This window comes from Semicossyphus pulcher, unplaced genomic scaffold (assembly GCF_022749685.1).
Source record: "Semicossyphus pulcher isolate SPU_LCO1_2020_fin unplaced genomic scaffold, fSemPul1.0.p SCAF_21, whole genome shotgun sequence".
NCBI classification, from domain to species: domain Eukaryota; kingdom Metazoa; phylum Chordata; class Actinopteri; order Labriformes; family Labridae; genus Semicossyphus; species Semicossyphus pulcher.
In genome coordinates, this window is record NW_027211695.1 from 20043468 (window position 1) to 20062336 (window position 18869).

The following is an 18869-nucleotide window of genomic DNA, read 5'->3' on the forward strand; positions in this document are numbered from 1 at the left end:
CTTAACGAGTGATAGTATTTATGATTTAGCTAGCTAAGTTCCTCACACAGTTTCACTTTCTAAAATGCTACACTTCCTCTTAATGTAAATTAGCTTAACTTTAGCAGTTCTGAGCTAGCTAAAATGGAGTGATACATATCTATTTAATGATTTAGTTTGCTAAGTTTCTGTAAAAAATAGAATACACATAGCTTTACTAAAATACTACACTTCCTCTTAATGTAAATTAGCTTAACTTTAGCAGTTATGAGCTAGCTAAAAGTGAGTGATACATATCTATATAATGATTCAGCTAGCTAAGTTTCTGTAAAAATAGAATACACATAGCTTTACTAAAATACTACACTTCCTCTTAATGTAAATTAGCTTAACTTAAACAGTTCTGAGCTAGCTAAAAGTGAGTTATACATGTCTATTTAATGATTTAGCTAGCTAAGTTTCTGTAAAAATAGAATACACATAGCTTTACTAACTAAAATATAACACTTACTACCATAAGTGACATTTATCCATGTTAAATCTAGCTAGCAACATCTTGATGCAGAGAATACATATACTGTTACTACCCAAATATATTAAACTTCCACTTCAGGTAAATTAGCTTAGCTTTTGCAAAATTCTGAGCTAGCTATACGTCCCCTTCATGTAGAATAAACCTACCTGAAAGTTTTTAAAGGACACTTTTGACTGAAATGTATTTATGTTAGTGAACTGTAGATTTGAACTCATTTGTCTTATAGCTAGCTAAGTTTCTGTCATAAAGATTAAACAAGTGGTGCTTCCAAAAACGTTCTTTTAGGGGAAGTCAGCTTCACTTCGCACAAATCTTAGCTAGCTAAAAATCTGCTAACGGGCCAGAAAAATGCAAACTTTTCAACCGCAGAGAGAAGTGCATTATCTAATGTGGGAAGTGTTTACAGGGAAGTCAGACTGCCGGTTTGATCACCTGTTGCACAGTTGCTGCCGCGTTAGCCTGTTAGTGTGAATGCAGATGGGGCCACAATTGCCAGGGGAATTCTCAGTTATAACCGCAGGGCTGTTGAAGCGCTGGCACAGGTCTCCCCATCTCTTTGTCTCACACGTTCACTTACTGGCATTCCTGTAGCAGGTCTGTACACAAGAAAAACTGCAGAAGTGAAAGCAAAGGTTGCATTAAAAGGAAGTGAGTTTGGCAGGAAATATACAAATAATGCTTCGATTGTAATTTTCAAGAAGTGTAAAAATATGTCGGTGTAGTGTAGCCTGTTAAAGTTGATTTTCACACAAAATATATGAAGAGCATTTCAGAGGCAAGATGGAAGATTGAGATTTAATACTTTATTTATTAATCCCAGTTGGTGGGCATGTTGCTGAACCAAGAAGCTCAAAGTAGATCTGCACAAACACAATGAGAACTCCAAAACAAAACTGTGTCGCACCTTCAGACTCATACAAGATCATGTGATTAAATCAGACAACAGAGAGCTGACTTAAGAGGCAGCATTGTTTGTACCAGACGTGTTAAAAGGGGGGAAAGAATGTGCAGAGTTTTATAAATGCTTTTACACACTTTGATTGTTTTTGTACAAGGAAATGTGCAGGTATGCAGACTGATGGTTCATTTTGTACAATTACAGTTAATGAGGCCTGAAAACAATGAACTAAAGTTGACCTGCACGTAAAAGAAGAAATGTGAAAGCTGTGCGTTTGTCGCAGGTTACAAACAGGAAGTTCAAACAGCTTCTGTGGACCGGTTTGTAAGGCAGAAAGGTTTTGCTCCTGACATTAATGTTTCTGTGATGAGCACCCGGTGAGCTTAATTAACATGCATTAAAGAAAGGCAGTAAAGAACACGAACACCACACTGCTATATACATTTGATCACATGGTGGAGAAGCGTTTATTAAGCGACATTGGCCTCCTGTTTTATTGTCGCACTGATGTTGGACTTAGGTATTGACGGCTGAGTAAAAAAGCTCCATTCATACATCAGAAACATTCAGTCATCAGCTGTTTTACATGCAGGTGGGAGGAGGGCTGAGTGATTCATGGATGATATTTAACTCTCATGTTATTGAACAATTTATTTTACATGCATTAAACTTCCTCCACCTCAAATTCTAGATACCGTGAGTCAGAAAATACGCTAATAAATAAGTGACAGAAACACAGGTTTACAAAGACACCGAAAGTGAATAAAATCAAGATAAGTCAGTCAACGCTACAAACTATGAATCACTCAGCCCTCGCTTGTAGATGCACGGTAGCTTAATTCCACAACGTAAAATCTTTGACGAAGCACTGATGGCGATAAAAAACTGCAAAGAGTCTGAGAGGAATTGGCAAACACGGCCAAGAGCCGGGTTAGAGTGAAGAAATAAAAACAGACATGAAGATGTGAGTTTAGAAGCCCAGAGGGTGAGGAGCCACCACGCCGCCGCTCTCCACCACGGCCGAGGAGATGGCCTGCAGGTTCTTGAAGAGCTGTCTGGACTCGCTGGAGGGCAGAGCCTTCAGGTCGCGCATCACCCGGTCGTACGCCTGGAGGACGAAGGCATCGAATGTTTTTAATTACATATATTGTATAAATAATCACGACTACATGAGATGCTGTTAAATGACTTTGTAAAGTTAGCTTGTGATTATGTAGCTTTCTTGCCAAGTTAGATGAAAAGATTAAAACCGCTACAGTTAGCTGCTAGCTAATTAAGCTAATTAAGCTTAGCATGACAGCTAGCCTGGCTTGGTCCAGTTTACAACCACATCAGATCTCACCACTATAAGCCTGGCTTTTATACAAACCCTAACGTAACCCACAGTGTCGAAACGTCAAGGACGTCTAAGATGGTAGGAAGTTTACACGTCAAGAAATGTTTTCCATGACGAAGACGAGACATTGATGAGCTAAAAATAGATCGTTGATTATCGTCTGACGATAATGAGCTGAGACGGGACTAAAATATTCGTGGTTAGATATTTTCCCCACTGTGCGTCTCATCTGTCAAAGTACAACCAGTGCCCCCTGTAACTGTTTTAATGGACTAAACTAAAAAGCATTCATCTTAAGACTCGGACTAAATCTAAAGTAGCAGCCACATTAACAATGCTTCATGAGCGATCCTAAGGGGGCCTGGTAGGCTGTTTTTTTAACCTTCGATGAAGCCAGGCTGGCTAATTTTTCCCCTTTGTGCTAAGCTAAGTTAGCACACAGACAGTACCGTGTTCTTGGTGTCAGCAGCGATCTTACCTCCACACACCAGGTCTCACACAGCACCTTCTCGTGCTGAGCCGAGGGAGAGCCCTGACTCAGAGAGCGCGACGCCCTGCAGAGAGGGGAAAAACAAGAAATGTCAGGTTCAGGCTGCGTAGGAGTGCGACTGCGGATAAAAGCAGAGGACTGAGACGGTGAGTGGGAGTCGAAGAGTGCAACGGGGACAGAAAGAAACAGGAAACAGAGCCGAGCAATGTTTGAGTGTTTGCGTACCTGGACAAGACGACCACCATGGCGTAGAGGTCGATGGAGCAGTCTGCGACTCTCTTCAGGACGAACTGTTCGTCTGCAACAGGAAGCAGCTTGTTCAGCTCACTTTACAACAAAACCTTTGGATATATTATCTTCATATTCTGTCACTTAATCATAACGTCCCTCGCTCACTCACCGATGATCTTCTTGCCATGTTTGATCAGCAGATCCTCGACGACCCCTCCGAACTGCTCGATGGCTTTAGAGGTCTGGAAACAAAGACGACTCCTGTCACTTTAACGCCCACTGTCTCGGCCCGAGCTACTCTAGGCAAAGGCCCGAAATGGAAAATGTATCAATGCCACACACACAGAAAGAAAATGTGTGACATACCAGGTCCCCGCAGTGTGCGAGCTCAGGATGTACAGTCCCCTGCAGCGTCAGCCCCGTGCTCAAACCTGCCTTTCTACAGAGACAACAGAGGAAGACAAGCGCTGTTACACCGACACAGCTGAGGAGGCGTAACAACAGCTTCCTACACCTGCAGTTTCGACAAGAGGAGAAAAGTGTGTGCAGGAACCTCTTGGCTCTCTTGGTGATCTCTCCAGCGAGCATCCCCGCGTTGCCGATGGGGTTCTTCAGGGCTTTCTGCAGGCCCTTCAGCTGGTTACCAGCACTCTGCGGGGAAGCACAGGGAGATGTGCGATCAATAAGGGACAAAGTCGACGCTTCAGTCAGCTTGTAACTACAGACCAGTAGCTGTTTTTCCTCAGAGCCTCTCTCACCAGTTTGAGAGAAGTGAACCTGAACCAATCAGGAGCTGCCCGAGTCTGAGAACAGTCCGAGGGTCGTCGTATTCAGCCATGAAAACATTTAAACAATGTAACCAGCTCCACACCGAGCTCCAGAGCTGTTCACACCTGGTTTTTGCGGCCGACTTGTTGCGCACATGCTAGCAAGTGTGATGTCATGAGAGGCAGCGTCAGAGGGGAAGTACATTCCCTCCCGGTGGCTGCAACAAGGACTACAACCCATCGTGGTGTCTGTTAAAAGACTACAAAGCCCAGGGAGAGCAGGGCTGTGAGAACAGTGGTTGCTGCCCAGCTGAAGCTGATGAACTGATTACTCTAGTGAAGGGAGAAGAAGGGACATGGGTTTGTTTCAGTGTAACAAGTAACCAGAATATAACTTTGAGTTAAATCCCTGTTTTTGATGTTTGTACGCCAGCTTTAAGTTTACCTGTACGAAAAGGTTTAACACAGGATCTTTATGTTGGAGAGCAACGCTTCTCTGTCTTCATCTCCTGCACCCACACCTCCAAAGCTACAGGAGAAAAGCTCCCGTCCTCGGGTCCTTGTCAGGGACGCATTAACGTTTAACTACAACAGATTGAATAATAAGTTCAAGACCAACTCTGCAAGCGATTACATCACCATGCATCTTGGTGGTTGTTTACACTTCCTTAGCGGTTTGGAGCTGTGATAAGATCCGTAATTAAACCAAGTGTGAACACGTTCAGACAGACGGGGTGTTCACATGAAGGACAAAGCCCATTCAGGAAAAAGATACACTGCTTGATAAATTAAACTTACAGTTAACTGTCTGTTGACCTGACTATAGGAGGCATGAAAAGTGGAGGAAGCGGTCATGCTAAAGGCTACATTAGAATGTCCTTAAATAGGAACTCGCATTGTAAAATAAGAAGCAGGAAGTTGCGTCCTGACCGCCTGTTTTTAAACCTCAGAGATGTTACAGCGTTTTGTCCTGATAGCAGAAACAACTTCCTCTCTGCAGAACGTCTGTACTTTTCCACACAGACATCACACCATCACAGCTGAGTCAGACAGAGACTGCCAACTGTAACCGCCAGCAGAAGCAGCCGGACAATTTTAGTTCATTTAATTATTTCATATAAATACAAAAACACTAAATAGTTAAATACACATATTACCCATTTCTATTAAAATAGTCAGAGCGGATTTTGTGTTCGCTGCTATCTCGGGGTAAATAGCAGATATATTGTTTATGTGGTGTAATTATTGTTCTCTATGAGAATGTTTTGTGAATTGTATTTCACTTGTGCTTTCTGTGTTTTGTTTAGTTTTCACGGCTCAACAAACCCCCACAGAAATCCTTTGAGCTCGTCATTTCACACCTTGAGGGAAGTCATACGAGTACTTTACCTGGAAGCCATTGAGGGCCACAAAGAGCCGCAGGATGTCGTTCGTGCCCTCAAAGATCCGGAAAATTCTCAGATCCCTCATCACTCTTTCCACGCCAGCGTCCTGCAGAACAGATAGTGACCTTTTAGTAAAGAGTGCAGGCTTGTGAAAAAAAACAGCCAACAGGAATGAAGCTGCAATCATCACAAAAAAACATCATTTACTCACAGAAATCTTCTCTGAGAATATTCTGCACTGAAAACTCTGAAAAATTAATCTTGATATTAAGGCTCTGAAATTCTTCGTAAAACATGTTAGAAGATTTTTTCGTAAAGAAGAACATTTTTTCTTATAGAAGTAGAAGAAGAATTTTTGGTAAAGGAGAAGAAGAAGAAGAATTTTTCATGAAGGAGAAGAAGAATTTTTGGTAAAGGAGAGGAAGAATTTTTCATAAAGGAGAAGAAGAATTTTTCGTGAAGAAAATTTTTTGGTAAAGAAGAAGAAGAAGAAGAAGAATTTTTCATAAAGGAGAAGAAGAATTTTTCTTGAAGAAGAATTTTTGGTAAAGAAGAAGAAGAATTTTTGGTAAAGAAGAAGAAGAATTTTTCGTGAAGAAGAATTTTTGGTAAAGAAGAAGAAGAATTTTTCGTGAAGAAGAATTTTTGGAAAAGAAGAAGAATTTTTGGTAAAGAAGAAGAAGAAGAAGAAGAATTTTTCATAAAGGAGAAGAAGAATTTTTCTTGAAGAAGAATTTTTGGTAAAGAAGAAGAAGAATTTTTCGTGAAGAAGAATTTTTGGTAAAGAAGAAGAAGAATTTTTCTTGAAGAAGAAGAAGAAGAAGAATTTTTCATAAAGGAGAAGAAGAATTTTTCTTGAAGAAGAATTTTTGGTAAAGAAGAATAAGAATTTTTCGTGAAGAAGAATTTTTGGAAAAGAAGAAGATTTTTTCATAAAGGAGAAGAAGAATTTTTCTTGAAGAAGTAGAAGAAGAAGAATTTTTCGTGAAGAAGAAGAAGAATTTTTCGTGAAGAAGAAGAAGAATTTTTCGTGAAGAAGAAGTAGAAGAAGAAGAATTTTTGGTAAAGAAGAAGAAGAATTTTTCTTGAAGTAGAAGAAGAAGAATTTTTGGTGAAGGAGAAGAAGAATTTTTCATGAAGAAGTAGAAGAATTTTTCGTGAAGAAGAAGCAGAAGAAGAATTTTTGGTAAAGAAGAAGAATTAAAGGAGGGATATGAGGGGGATGTACATTGACATGCGCCCCGAGCAGTTGAGGTTTCGTCGCCTTGCTCAAGGACACCTCAACAGTGCCCAGGAAGTGACACGACACTTCTCCAGCTACCAGCCCCATTTTCCATGCACAGTTCGTACAGGGACTTGAACCGGTTCCTAAACAAAGTCCCTACAGACTGAGCTGCCGTCTACCCAAGCGTCAGCATACTGAGTAACCTACATGAGGCAACAAAGATTCTTTATCATGTAACAATGACGCATTTTTACTCCTCTTCTTGCATAAGTTCATACGAAGTCGTGAGAACAGCGGCTGCAAACAAACAGCGAACATCACTAATTAGATTCATTTCTACATGTGGCAGCAGACGTTTCTAATTAAAGCTGAGGAGTCGAGAAGAGCAGAAATGAATGTTCCAGGAAACACTTCTGACTGCTCGCTCAGTCAAAATGTGCACCGTGAGCACAACTCATTACGGGCCGTTTCCCCCTCTTCCTTTTATAAAGATAAAACTGATTTCACAATTTACTTCTACAAACATGAAGGAAGTGACAGAAACGCTGCAGCTCTCTTGTTCCACTACTGATGAAAGTTTCCAGCCGCTCGTCTGTTACCGAGGCTGTTACCTGGTTTATTTTAAGCAGAGCAACATTATCTTTTTCACACTCCGCTCCTTCGCCCCCCGTGTCTTCAGCTCGCTCGTAGCGCTCTATTCCAGTGAACTCTTCGGATGAAGCAAAGGAAACCTCATTGTGGTGTCAGTCTTCTAAATGAGAGCGACTAGCATGCAGAGGCACACCACAAAGGCCCTGTGTATACGTGACTCCTCTGAGACTCTGGAGGGGCCACAATAACACGTGTGGCCACTGTTTGAAGACCATATCACCTGATGAGTGACGGCTGGTTATGTCATCGCTGCTAAGGCGGCAAACACAACGTGTTGCTACTGATCCGTGGGCGGCTAAGTCAATATGACACGTTCCAGTCAGGTGTAGTGCAAACAGAGTCGTTACATTTAGAAGCAGGAAGTAGAGCCTCAGAGGAGGAACCGACACCTAAAGTCTCCACCATGAAGACTATTTGTAGAACACACGATTCTTCTTTAAACAGTTATTTCTGCTTTGTTGCTTAAGTGCATTACAAGAAGTGCCAAAGTTAATATTTGCTTCTCTTGTTTGGTCGTTCACACCTGAGTCTTGCTCACACCTGAATCACTAAACGCTTCAAGGCTACTAACCAGTAAATCTGCTGAACACAGGTTGGAGAATTTTTACGTCTTTATTCTCGTTTTCATTGAATATTTACGTGTGATTGTAGCGTGTTTTTTTGGGGGGATCTGCACCAAACGAAGGGATTTCAAACTTGTGTCTGTGTGTGATGTGTAGGCCAGGACATCTCTGCGGCACGGCAGTTCAATTAAAACAGTATTTTAAACCTTTATTTTAGAGAGGACAGTGGATAGTGGCAGAAATGGGGGAAGAGAGAGTCAGAATGACACGCGGCAAAGGGCCGAGGGCGCAGTTGAACCTGGTGCATGGAGGACTATATCATCTGTATGTGGTCACCGATTCAACCACTGAGCTGAACCGGAGCCCTAGAATTTTGTTTTGAAACAGATTTTACCTGTAACAAAAACTGCGCCACCTGCCATTTGAAAATTCTGATAAAACTTCGATTAATTGTTCAGCCCTAGCGCCGTTCATCTTTTGATTCTGTGATCCGTTTATTCACCTCTCTGTGTCTGCATTCAAACAAGCTCATCACGGCAGGTTTCAACATCCAGCCAATCACAGCTGCTGAAAGGTATTCGGGGCAGCCCTACGTAGGACCTGGATTAAAGTGGTCAAAAAGCAAAGATTGGAACTTTTCTGAAAAGGTTCCTGGGTTTTATTTAAAGTTCCTGCAGTAGTAACGAGCTACTCTTAACCCAGCGGGTTCATTCTGGTGTCAAGTGGAGTCAGGTGTGTTTGTGTAGCGCATTTAAAACACAGCAGATTAAACAAGTGATGGTCACAGACGAATATAAACATAAATAATGTAATGTAAACACTTATTACGTAAGTTCAAGGAAAAGGAAAAGAGGCGAGCTGCGAGTCTGATGAGAGGAGGCGGTTTGTTCCACAGACGTGGGCCCGCAACCGAAAAGACCCGCCCACAGTTTCTGTTTCGAGCTGGGGTATGAGGGGTTAAAAGGTCTGAGCGGTACGAGGGAGCCGATCCATAAAGCGACTTAAAAACAAGTCACATAAGTTTTAAATACATTCTAAAATTGTTGGCTGAGGAACCACGTTTGAGTTCCTCGGGTTTAGAGTTTTTGTGGTCCTGTGGCAACAACGGGCAACCCTACAGATGTGTGTATTCGGAAGCAGGAAGTGATGTGCACACTATGGTGTTCTGACCTTCGTCCCACCGTTTGAAATCGAGGTCATGCTCCTGAACTCTTTAAAGCCTCTTATCCAATCAGATCACTTGGTCGAAACTAACTGTGGTATAATACACTGGGACAGTGTGTTTGTCTCGGTGCAGCCACACAGGAAGTGGCCCGAGCACTCACCTTCATGAAGCCCATGCCGCCCATCACCTGGATACACTCGTCTGTCACTGACCAGGCTGCTTCCTGTCAATATGAGAGACACACACACACACATGCAGGTGAGCTTCTGCTGCACGAAACACACACAACAATCATGTCATCTTAGGTCAGAGACGAAACATGGGAACGTCTGCTTCCTCTATTTGCAGCCCCGAGGCTGCAGGCTTCCACAGAATAAGGAACACTGTGACTTACGAAACAGGTCGTGTTTCCCTGACGACTAACGTGTAAGATGTGATTAATGTTTGTATTAAAATGTAGAGAGGTCCGGTGCTCTTACGGATGCAAAGATCTTGCTGATGGCGGCCTCTATCTGGAACTCGGTCGCTCCGCTGTCCATGTTGCCGCTGATCATGTAGGCCATCGACTGCACAAGAGAGAGGAAGTAAAGTCAGCGTGATGTTAAGATATTTCTGCTGAAACGTTCATGTACATGCAGTTCGTGTTCAAAACATTTCTGCGAGCTTTCAGGCAGGAAGTAGGCCCGACAATCAGTCATCTTTGTGTTGCTATGAACAGGTGAGAGGGCACAACAGACGGGCTACAAGAGGCGCTTGTCGGTAAAACGGGAAGTAAGGCCTGATGCGAGATACTGGCAACATTTTGCCTGCAGAAATCAGACTCAGCATTTCACATGTCGGAGTCAAAGCAGCCGAGATAAATGCAAATGAGCTCGGGGAAGGGGTTAAAGAGTTCAGCGTGGCGTCGCCTGACCTCGGTGACATACTGCAGCACGATCATGCGAGCCATCTTCTCCTGGATGGCGCCGTAGTTGTGGATCTTGTTCCCGAACTGGGTTCTGTTGGTCGCGTGATCCACCTGCCGACAAGAGGAGAAACATCACAACACATTCGATTCACAGACAGCACAACTCCAGCACACTTCCTCATGTTTCAAGCCACAACAAGCTTTTAGCGGCCTTTCTCTGTGGGTGTCTGTCTGTGTAAACAGGCTGTGCAGTCAGCCGGTAACCGAAGGGCGGGGTTTATGTTGAGGCGAGCTGGTGGCGCTGAGGCAGAGTGTGAGCGTGTGCACGACCACACAGCCGCTTTGGTTTCAAAGGAAACACCACAAGAGGTGAAGTAAACATTAAGAGAAAGAAACAACACGGTGTGTTGCTTGTCGGGGTGTGAATGTTATTAACAGGAGGGTGTAATGAAGAGATTCTGCGCTCTACACGTGCTCGTCTGCAGCTCACCTGCACTTTGTCTCCTGCTGTAAGGAAATGCATTGGACCATAAGGACTCAATGGTTAACTGTTGATATATTATTTATTAGGGCTGTGACTGAATGTTTCTAACCGTGCTGAAACACTAACGCCTCCATACGGCAGTTAACAGCTGCCCCAGCCCACTGCCAGGTGTTTGTCTATTTACCTACAGCCCGACCCCCGGATGGAAAAACATCTTCCACAGGAGTGAACACAGCGTGAGCGGTGGAAACGCCGGTTTATTAACCACTGCGAGGCTCTTATCCTCATTTGTTGAAATGAAATCCAAGGTGACGTCTAGCTGTTGTTGTAGCGGCCGAACATGCACGCCGTGAGACTGCACGCGGGCTTGTCTATACGCGAGCTCGTCTGTGGTCTCGTCTGCACGCGGGCTCGTCTGTGGTCTCGTCTGCACGCGGGCTCGTCTGCACGCGGGCACGCCTGCACGCGGGCTCGTCTGTGGTCTCGACTGCACGCGGGCTCGTCTGTGGTCTCGTCTGCACGCGGGCTCGTCTGTGGTCTCGTCTGCACGCGGGCTCGTCTGTGGTCTCGTCTGCACGCGGGCTCGTCTGCACGCGGGCTCGTCTGCGGTCTCGTCTGCACAGGGGCTCGTCTGCACAGGGGCTCGTCTGCACACTAGCTCGTCTGCACACTGGCTCGTCTGCACGCGGGCTCGTCTGCACGCGGGCTCGTCTGCACGCGGGCTCGTCTGCACAGGGGCTCGTCTGCACGCGGGCTCGTCTGCACGCGGGCTCGTCTGCACGCGGGCTCGTCTGCACACTGGCTTGTCTGCATCTGCGCAGAGGGTTGAAGCAGCGGTGCTCTGACAGCCCGGTTTCTTCTGCTGATTGCTGTGATTCCGAAACAAGTTTGCTGTTCGCAACGTTTCGTTCTGTGTGGGACAGATGAGGTGCTTCCCCGAGCAGACATGTTTTTTTTCCACCTAACTGCAGAGAACACAAAGTCTCCGCTGTAGTGGAACTGATCTCATGCCTGCTCTTCTTGCAGCGGCCCACTGGCAGATGCAGAAACAACATAAAGCAGTGCTTTTTAAAATGTAGACATCCGCCGGGCAATATGAGAAAACTACTTCGGAATCATCGAGCGTTTAGGCAGAATTAAAGCGGAAAATATCTGCAGATAATATCGTGCATCCCGAATAGAGAGTGCACCGCGTCAGAGATGCAGGACGCGTACCGACCGACCGACATCACTGGATCTATGATGTTAAAAAAAGGGGTCGGTTACCGTGACAGCCCTGTTATTTAAAGGCGTCATCAACAGGTCGGGGAACTTTTGACGATGCAGTTCCGACACGTCCTTCTACCTATGAACAGGTTTGCTTTGATGCAGCACAGAAGCGATACGTTTGTAATTTAGAAACTTCGACATGATGATTTCACACGATTTCATCAGCCACTGTGTTGGAATCTTAACCCTGCAACATGCGGTCGCATTAACTGCTTTCGATAAAAAGGTGAGAGGACGGAGTTTCCTCACAGATAAATGTGTGTCATGTGTGGTCACATTTGTCGTGTTTTCACTGCGCGAAGCTGAAACGTCCCCCCGGGCGGCGTTTTGTGCTCGGGCGATGCAAATGAGTGAATCAACGATCGCACAGGTTGACTCGTTTCTCTGCACGTGAGGGAGCTCGGCGAGTCTGTCCCCGCTGCAAAGAGCTTCATGTTCCTTTTATTAAAACCTCCTTCAATTAACAACAAAATACACATTTTAATCAGTCCATAACAATGAGAGAGAAAAACAACAAACAAGACGGGAGCACGTTTCCCTCCTCCGGCCTCTAACCTCAGCAGAAGGCTGCACAGCAGAAACACAGAAGCTAACAGACGGGGAATTTCCCACCAACCCACAATGAAGGAAACACAATTGAAAGTGGAGGCGTGACACTGACAACAATCAATGCCTGCAGAGAGGACGCTATAGTGTCTTCTCTTCACTTCCTGTTCGGGGTCGTCTACTCACAGCTTTAGCGATGACGCCCTTCATGGTGCCGGAGAGGGCGGCCGCCATGCCGAAGCGCCCGTTGTTCAGGATGTTCATGGCCACTTTGAACCCTCCGCCCAGCTCGCCCAGCAGGCAGTCGGCCGGTATGCGGACGTTGTCGAAGTACACCTCGGCTGTGTTGGACGCCTTGATGCCCATTTTCTTCTCGGGAGGGCCGCTGCGATGATGAAGACGAGGTGATGATGAAGGTGTGTCAGTAACAGAAAAGCAGCCCAGAAGGAGATGAGTAATGTAAAGAGAAAGCGCTCACTCACTGCGTCACTCCTCCAAAGCTCCTCTCCACGATGAAGGCAGAGATCTTGTCCTTCATCTCTCCGGTCTTTGGGTCCTTCATGGGCGTCTTGGCGAACACGGTGAAGATCTCAGCGAGTCCTCCATTACTGAGGGAAGAAGAAGGGCAGGAGGTTACAAGAAGATCTTCTAGCTATGAATAGTGCAATGCCGCCCCCTTGTGGAGAGAGTGCAGCGCTCTCACCTGATCCAGATCTTGCTTCCATTGAGGGTGAAGAACTGTCCGCAGGGGGACTGGACGGCGACGGACCGGATGGAGGCGGCGTCGGAGCCGCTGGCTGGTTCAGTGAGGCAGAAGGCGGCTACGTGCTCACCTGCAGGGACACACACACACACACACACACACTGAGTAAGCCCACGTGGCTTCTACTCACAAAAATGTGCTGTGGTATTTCAAACATACTCCAGTTTCTATACTCTGTTTTTATAAATGTATGTCTCAAGTAGGAACCACAGAGAGAGCAGGGAACGTCCTGAGGAGAGGACTGACACGGCATATATGAACATATTGTTACATACTGTCATAAACATAAGAAGTGTTAAGTTTGTGTGTCTTTATCTGCAGATCGTCTGCCCTTTATCTAATAATTCTGCTGTTTGTTTCCGGGTGTCGATAATCATGTTGTTCAACTCACAGCCAACCGTCGCCGGCGCTGCGTTTCAAAAAGGAGGTTCAACGAGCCCTCAGTCTGATCGCAGAGTGTGGTTTGACTTACCCCGAGCTGAAAGTCGAACAGCTGATCAGAGTTAGTTCAATCAACTCTGAGTAGGTTCAGCCGGAGTAAAAAAAGGCAGCATTAATGGAGCCCCGATACCACGATTCACCATGGCAACGGTACACAAAAAGAGGTCGTCCTACGTCACACCGGTGGAGCTCAAATCCTCACGCGGACGTTCAGCGAATACGAGCATGTTGTTAGAAAAATAAAGCGGCGTGGGAAGAAACTGCTGCTCGACTGAACGTTTGAACTGTTTATTTATTTAATATTTAATCGACCGAAAGCTAAAATCTATATTAATATAGGAGCAATGCAGCAGGAGAAGAAACGTACATGGAAGCAGCAGAAATATCGTTCAGTGGCTGTTTTAATGAGCATCAGCTTCATCCCTAACATGATGCTGACTTCACACACAGTCTGTCCTCTCACCTGAATCCTGTTTAGTTTACTGTGAAGGACATTTTTATGTTAACCTGTTTGATCATGTGTTTAAATTTCTTTAATATTATGGAGTTAATAATCATGGCATAATCAGCTACGGTTAATTTTAAGGATATGTATCGTCTGCTCCTCTCCAGGGTCGTGTGCATGATTTACTGTTGCTCCTTCTGTCTTACAGAGATAGTTGGTGGCCTTGTCTGGGCTGAGAGCTCCGGGGCGAGGGGGTAAACTCTAGATAGTCATAACAATAACACCTTACTTTGTCTCTGTGAGAGGGAGGTCCTTCTGTGATGTATAACACACTGTGAACCTTGAGTCTGTGTCAGTCAGTCAGACAGCTGCGTGCTGTGTAGTACTGGTCTGACCCAGCTCCACATCTAAAGACAACTTTGTTTCCCAGAGAACTTTATTGGTCTCGTCATCAGAACATTTCCGCCATATTTACTTATTTTATTTACTTATATTTTACCTGAGCGCTCTCTGCAGCGGTGGTGGAAAATCTACACGTGATGACTTTGACACAGATTTGTCTTCTGATTATTTTATTATAATTATAAAAGACTTTTGCAAAGAAGTCAGAGCAGCACAGAGACTAAGCGCTCAAACACGCGTGAGACGGGCTGAGAGGGAGGAGAAAACCTGCTCCCGACCACATTAGGTTCACAGACTCAGTTACCATAGTAACCAACTCAGAGTTGAAGTTACCTCTCTTTCTGAAACAGCAAACCCGAGGTTTCCCTCATTTCAGGGCTAATAAACCCGGGGTATTCACTAAACCCGCTCCCTGAAACGGACCCCAGGTCAGGACTAAAGGAAAACGTAGAGACGAGGTGACAGCGCTGTCTCTCTGCTCTGTCTCTCTGCCCTGTCTCTCTGCCCTGTCTCTCTGCCCTGTCTCTCTGCGCTGTCTCTCTGCGCTGTCTCTCTGCGCTGTCTCTCTGCTCTGTCTCTCTGCTCTGTCTCTCTGCGCTGTCTCTCTGCGCTGTCTCTCTGCGCCGTCTCTCTGTGCCGTCTCTCTGCTCTGTCTCTCTGCGCTGTCTCTCTGCGCTGTCTCTCTGCGCTGTCTCTCTGCTCTGTCTCTCTGCGCTGTCTCTCTGCGCTGTCTCTCTGCTCTCTCTCTCTGCTCCGTCTCTCTGTGCTGTCTCTCTGCTCTCTCTCTCTGCTCCGTCTCTCTGTGCTGTCTCTCTGCGCTGTCTCTCTGCGCTCTCTCTCTGCTCCGTCTATCTGCGCTGTCTCTCTGCTCTGTCTGTCTCTCTGCGCTGTCTCTCTGCTCTGTCTCTCTGCTCTGTCTCTCTGCGCTGTCTCTCTGCTCCGTCTCTCTGCGCTGTCTCTCTGCTCTGTCTCTCTGCTCTGTCTCTCTGCTCTGTCTGTCTCTCTGCGCTGTCTCTCTGCTCTGTCTCTCTGCTCTGTCTCTCTGCTCTGTCTCTCTGCTCTGTCTCTCTGCTCTGTCTGTCGTCGAAATGACTTTACAAACGTCGGTCTTTGCCGACATGTGAGTGTGAGCAGTCAGAGAGCTGCAGGGGTGGGCGGAGCAGACAGAGATGCAGCCTGCAGAATGAAGCGCGTACCTTCCTGCGGGGGTTGTACGGAGGTGTGAGCGTGTGTGTTTGGAGTGAAACAATCCGAAAACACTTCAGATTTTTCCACTTTGTTTTATTAACGACGCTCGCCTTCTTCACTTCCCGTAGACTCAACCGCCGCTCTCTCTCGATCTCTCAGAGTATCGACATTTTGACAACCGTAGGTGCAACATGAGACTGTAGAGACGTTTGGATTATTATTCCTATATTTACTATAATCACGTCTCCTTCCAGTCATGTTTCATATCGCTTACAGGGCAACAATAAAACACACACATAAACAGAGACACTGACAACGTAAAGCCTCTCACCTGAGGCAAGCTTCGGCAGGTACTTCTCCTTCTGAGCTGCATTCCCGAAGAGCAGAATTCCCTTGAAGCCGATGGACTGGTGGGCGCCCAGGGTGATGCCGACGCCCAGATCGTGGCTGCCGACGATCTCGACCAGCCGCGCGTACTGTAAGACGAGTGATTGTTATCATTCGCTTTTGTGCGTGGCGGACTTCTGTGAATAAATAATGCAGAGATGTGTGAACGTGACGGAGAGGACGCACCTGTGTGTTTGTGAGGCCGAGGCCGCCGTGGTCGGGATGCACCTGCAGGCCGAAGGCGCCCATCTCCTTCAGGCCCTCCATGGTGTGATCTTCTACCTTCTCCAGGGCATCGTTCTTGGCGGCGTCGTTCACCTCCTGCACAGAGGAAGCACAAACACGGACAGTGAGGAGAGTGTGACACGTAGAAAGGTTCTGAGCATGAAGTCAAAAATATTCACCTCGAAAAACTTGTTGACGGGGCCCACAAGCTCCCGGAGAAACTGCTCCTGCTCCTCGTTCAGGACTGCAACAGAAAGAGACGTTATCACACTGCTGTTCACATACCTGATGTTTACATAATATAATGCTATTTACCTGAGGGGTAGGGAAACACCTGTGCAGTCTGGATCTGGCCTTTGAAAATGTTGACAGCAAAAGATTTGGATTCCTGCGGGGGAGAAAGGTCAGACGTGAAGCGTGTGCAAACACAGAGCGTGCAAACTTTAAGTCAAAGAGAGCCTGCAGGGTCTGAAGGTTCGCAGTCTGGACTGAAGTTTGTGGTGCACCCTAAAAATCTATTATACCTTTATTTATTGTTTATATGCTACTAGCTTGGAAGGGGACATCAAACGGCCCCCTGGTGCTACAAGAGGTCAAAAACTTAAGTCTTAAATAGACTGATAAAACAGATGTGTGATTATTGTAACCGCTGAAACCTGTTATAACAGTTAGAGTAATAACCTACAGTAACCACGGCCTTCTTCTCCACTTTAGCTGCAGCCTCAGCGCCGACTGCTGCAGGCTTCTCCAGCACCGCCTGCAGAGGAAAAGAACACAACAGAGATTAAAGACAAAAGAGAATAAACGAGCAGTTGATTCATTACAAGAGGCAAAAGTTCTGACGCTTCCTCTGTCAGATAATTAAAGGTTAACGCGTGCTAAACCCTCATGTTGCTTAAATAAACAAAAGGGTGGGACGTGTCGGGTCAGAAGATGTCAAAACCTGAAGGCAGAAATTTGCCCTAAGGTAAGGAGAAGTTAAATACACTCAGTGATCACAATCCAGTGTTACAAGCCAAACAAACAATGGGTGAAACATCTTTGTAATTCCAGCCAGGGCAGCAGCTTGGATCGCCTCCCAACAGATCGATTTCAAGCTCCAAATGGGTGAGAGGTGACGCCAAGGGCACGTCCAGTCAGCTGAGTCACAGAGCACATTTATAAAAATGGATTTATCGCCTTGCAGCAAGTTTCGCGTTAGTAAACAAAGAGGTTCCTAAGGGTGAACATGTTATAAGATATTATAATAAATATAAATATTCATGATCATAACTTCCTACAACAAAAATACAGGATGATAAAGGCAGCTGTAGTGTGAGATTGGGAACAAAGAGGCTGTTATACATATTGTATGACTGTTTTATGGTAGTTATAGCCTCAGAACATCTGTGATCACAGCTAAATAAAACGTGTGTTTACACTTTAAACGTCTAGCGTAACAGCTCTAACTCATGTACTAAAACTGTAACTAGCTGCAGCTACAGAGAAATAAAAGACTGTGTTAGAATAAAAACATTCACAATGGTGCATATGAAGGAGCACGAAGAAAAACATCTTCCCTGTTACTTTGACAACAACTGCAGTCACCCACTTTCATGGTGTCACCTTTATGACACCATGTGACCAGTGAACTTTCCCCCACTTCCGACAGGGGCTGTCAGCGTTATGTCAGCCGGCACTGCACAGAGTAAGGCCGACAAAAGGACAATCAGCAGCCTCTATGATCTCTAACAACCACTGAGCATGAAGCACATTTCAATCAGCACATTTAGTCGGAGTATCTATTATAATGTCTAACTGTGTTTTAATGCTGTCTTACCTCTGCAGCCTGGCTTGCGTAAAGGCGAGCGTTTTGAGCAGCAACCACAGCCCCGGCATGACGCTGACGTCTGAAGCCCAGACAACAATAAAAAGACTGTTATTCACATTTTTTTGCATCAAGAAAAGTGTCAGATCTTCGGCTCTATAACAGCTTTAAACATTACCTACCCAGACAGGACGGGGGGCATCCTGAGAATGGTGCCGCACAGCGCGGAAGACTGGCTCACTTTGCGAAGCAGCATGATTTAATTTGTTCTAGAAGACACACAAAACAACGAATACACACTGTTTGCTTTAAAACGCTCAAACAAATCACCAAACACAGATACGAGGGAGATTAGCTAACAAGTTAATAGCCGGCGGGTAGCTCGCTGCTAGCTTCGTAATGACGTGTTGTCTTGTTTTGTAACTCGGTCAGCTTTGATTCCTCGCATTTAAAACAGGAAAGTACAATAAAATATGTTGATTTATTCTTCTCAGAACCAAGAATAACAATGTTTAGTATGTACCTGAACAAGTTATATAATGACACGTCCCCTACGTCCGCGCTGTGCCCGACTGTTCCTCCAAATGACCCACTGCCGAATTACCTAAATTTTCCTCTCAGGAACCCGGTTCGCCGGATATCGTCTGTCTCGCCGTGGTGCTTCATGGGATATGGAGTTTTACAGTATTGGGTGTTCGGAAAGCAGAATTTATAAGATTAATACAACAAAGCAATGAAAGAAAAAGGTACATTTTGACTATTTGTGGGAGAAAAATGAAA

The 18869-nt window shown here is 45.4% G+C and overlaps 1 protein-coding gene across 1 annotated transcript; it reads right to left on the reverse strand.

Annotated features, from left to right (window-relative positions):
* Positions 1-1302: 1302 nt before the first annotated feature.
* acadvl (acyl-CoA dehydrogenase very long chain) lies at positions 1303-18713 on the reverse strand. The gene is made up of 21 exons (XM_069672512.1): positions 18613-18713; positions 18272-18358; positions 18102-18171; positions 16968-17039; positions 16598-16670; positions 16462-16526; positions 16244-16378; positions 16002-16146; positions 13135-13264; positions 12914-13039; positions 12618-12816; positions 10139-10243; positions 9705-9791; positions 9386-9448; positions 5626-5727; positions 4023-4120; positions 3836-3908; positions 3639-3711; positions 3464-3536; positions 3227-3302; positions 1303-2520 (listed from the first exon to the last, which is right to left on the reverse strand). Exons 2-21 carry the CDS (start codon positions 18343-18345, stop codon positions 2383-2385), a joined length of 1977 nt encoding a protein of 658 aa, XP_069528613.1. The 5' UTR covers positions 18346-18358; positions 18613-18713; the 3' UTR covers positions 1303-2382.
* Between the last annotated feature and the right edge of the window lie 156 nt (positions 18714-18869).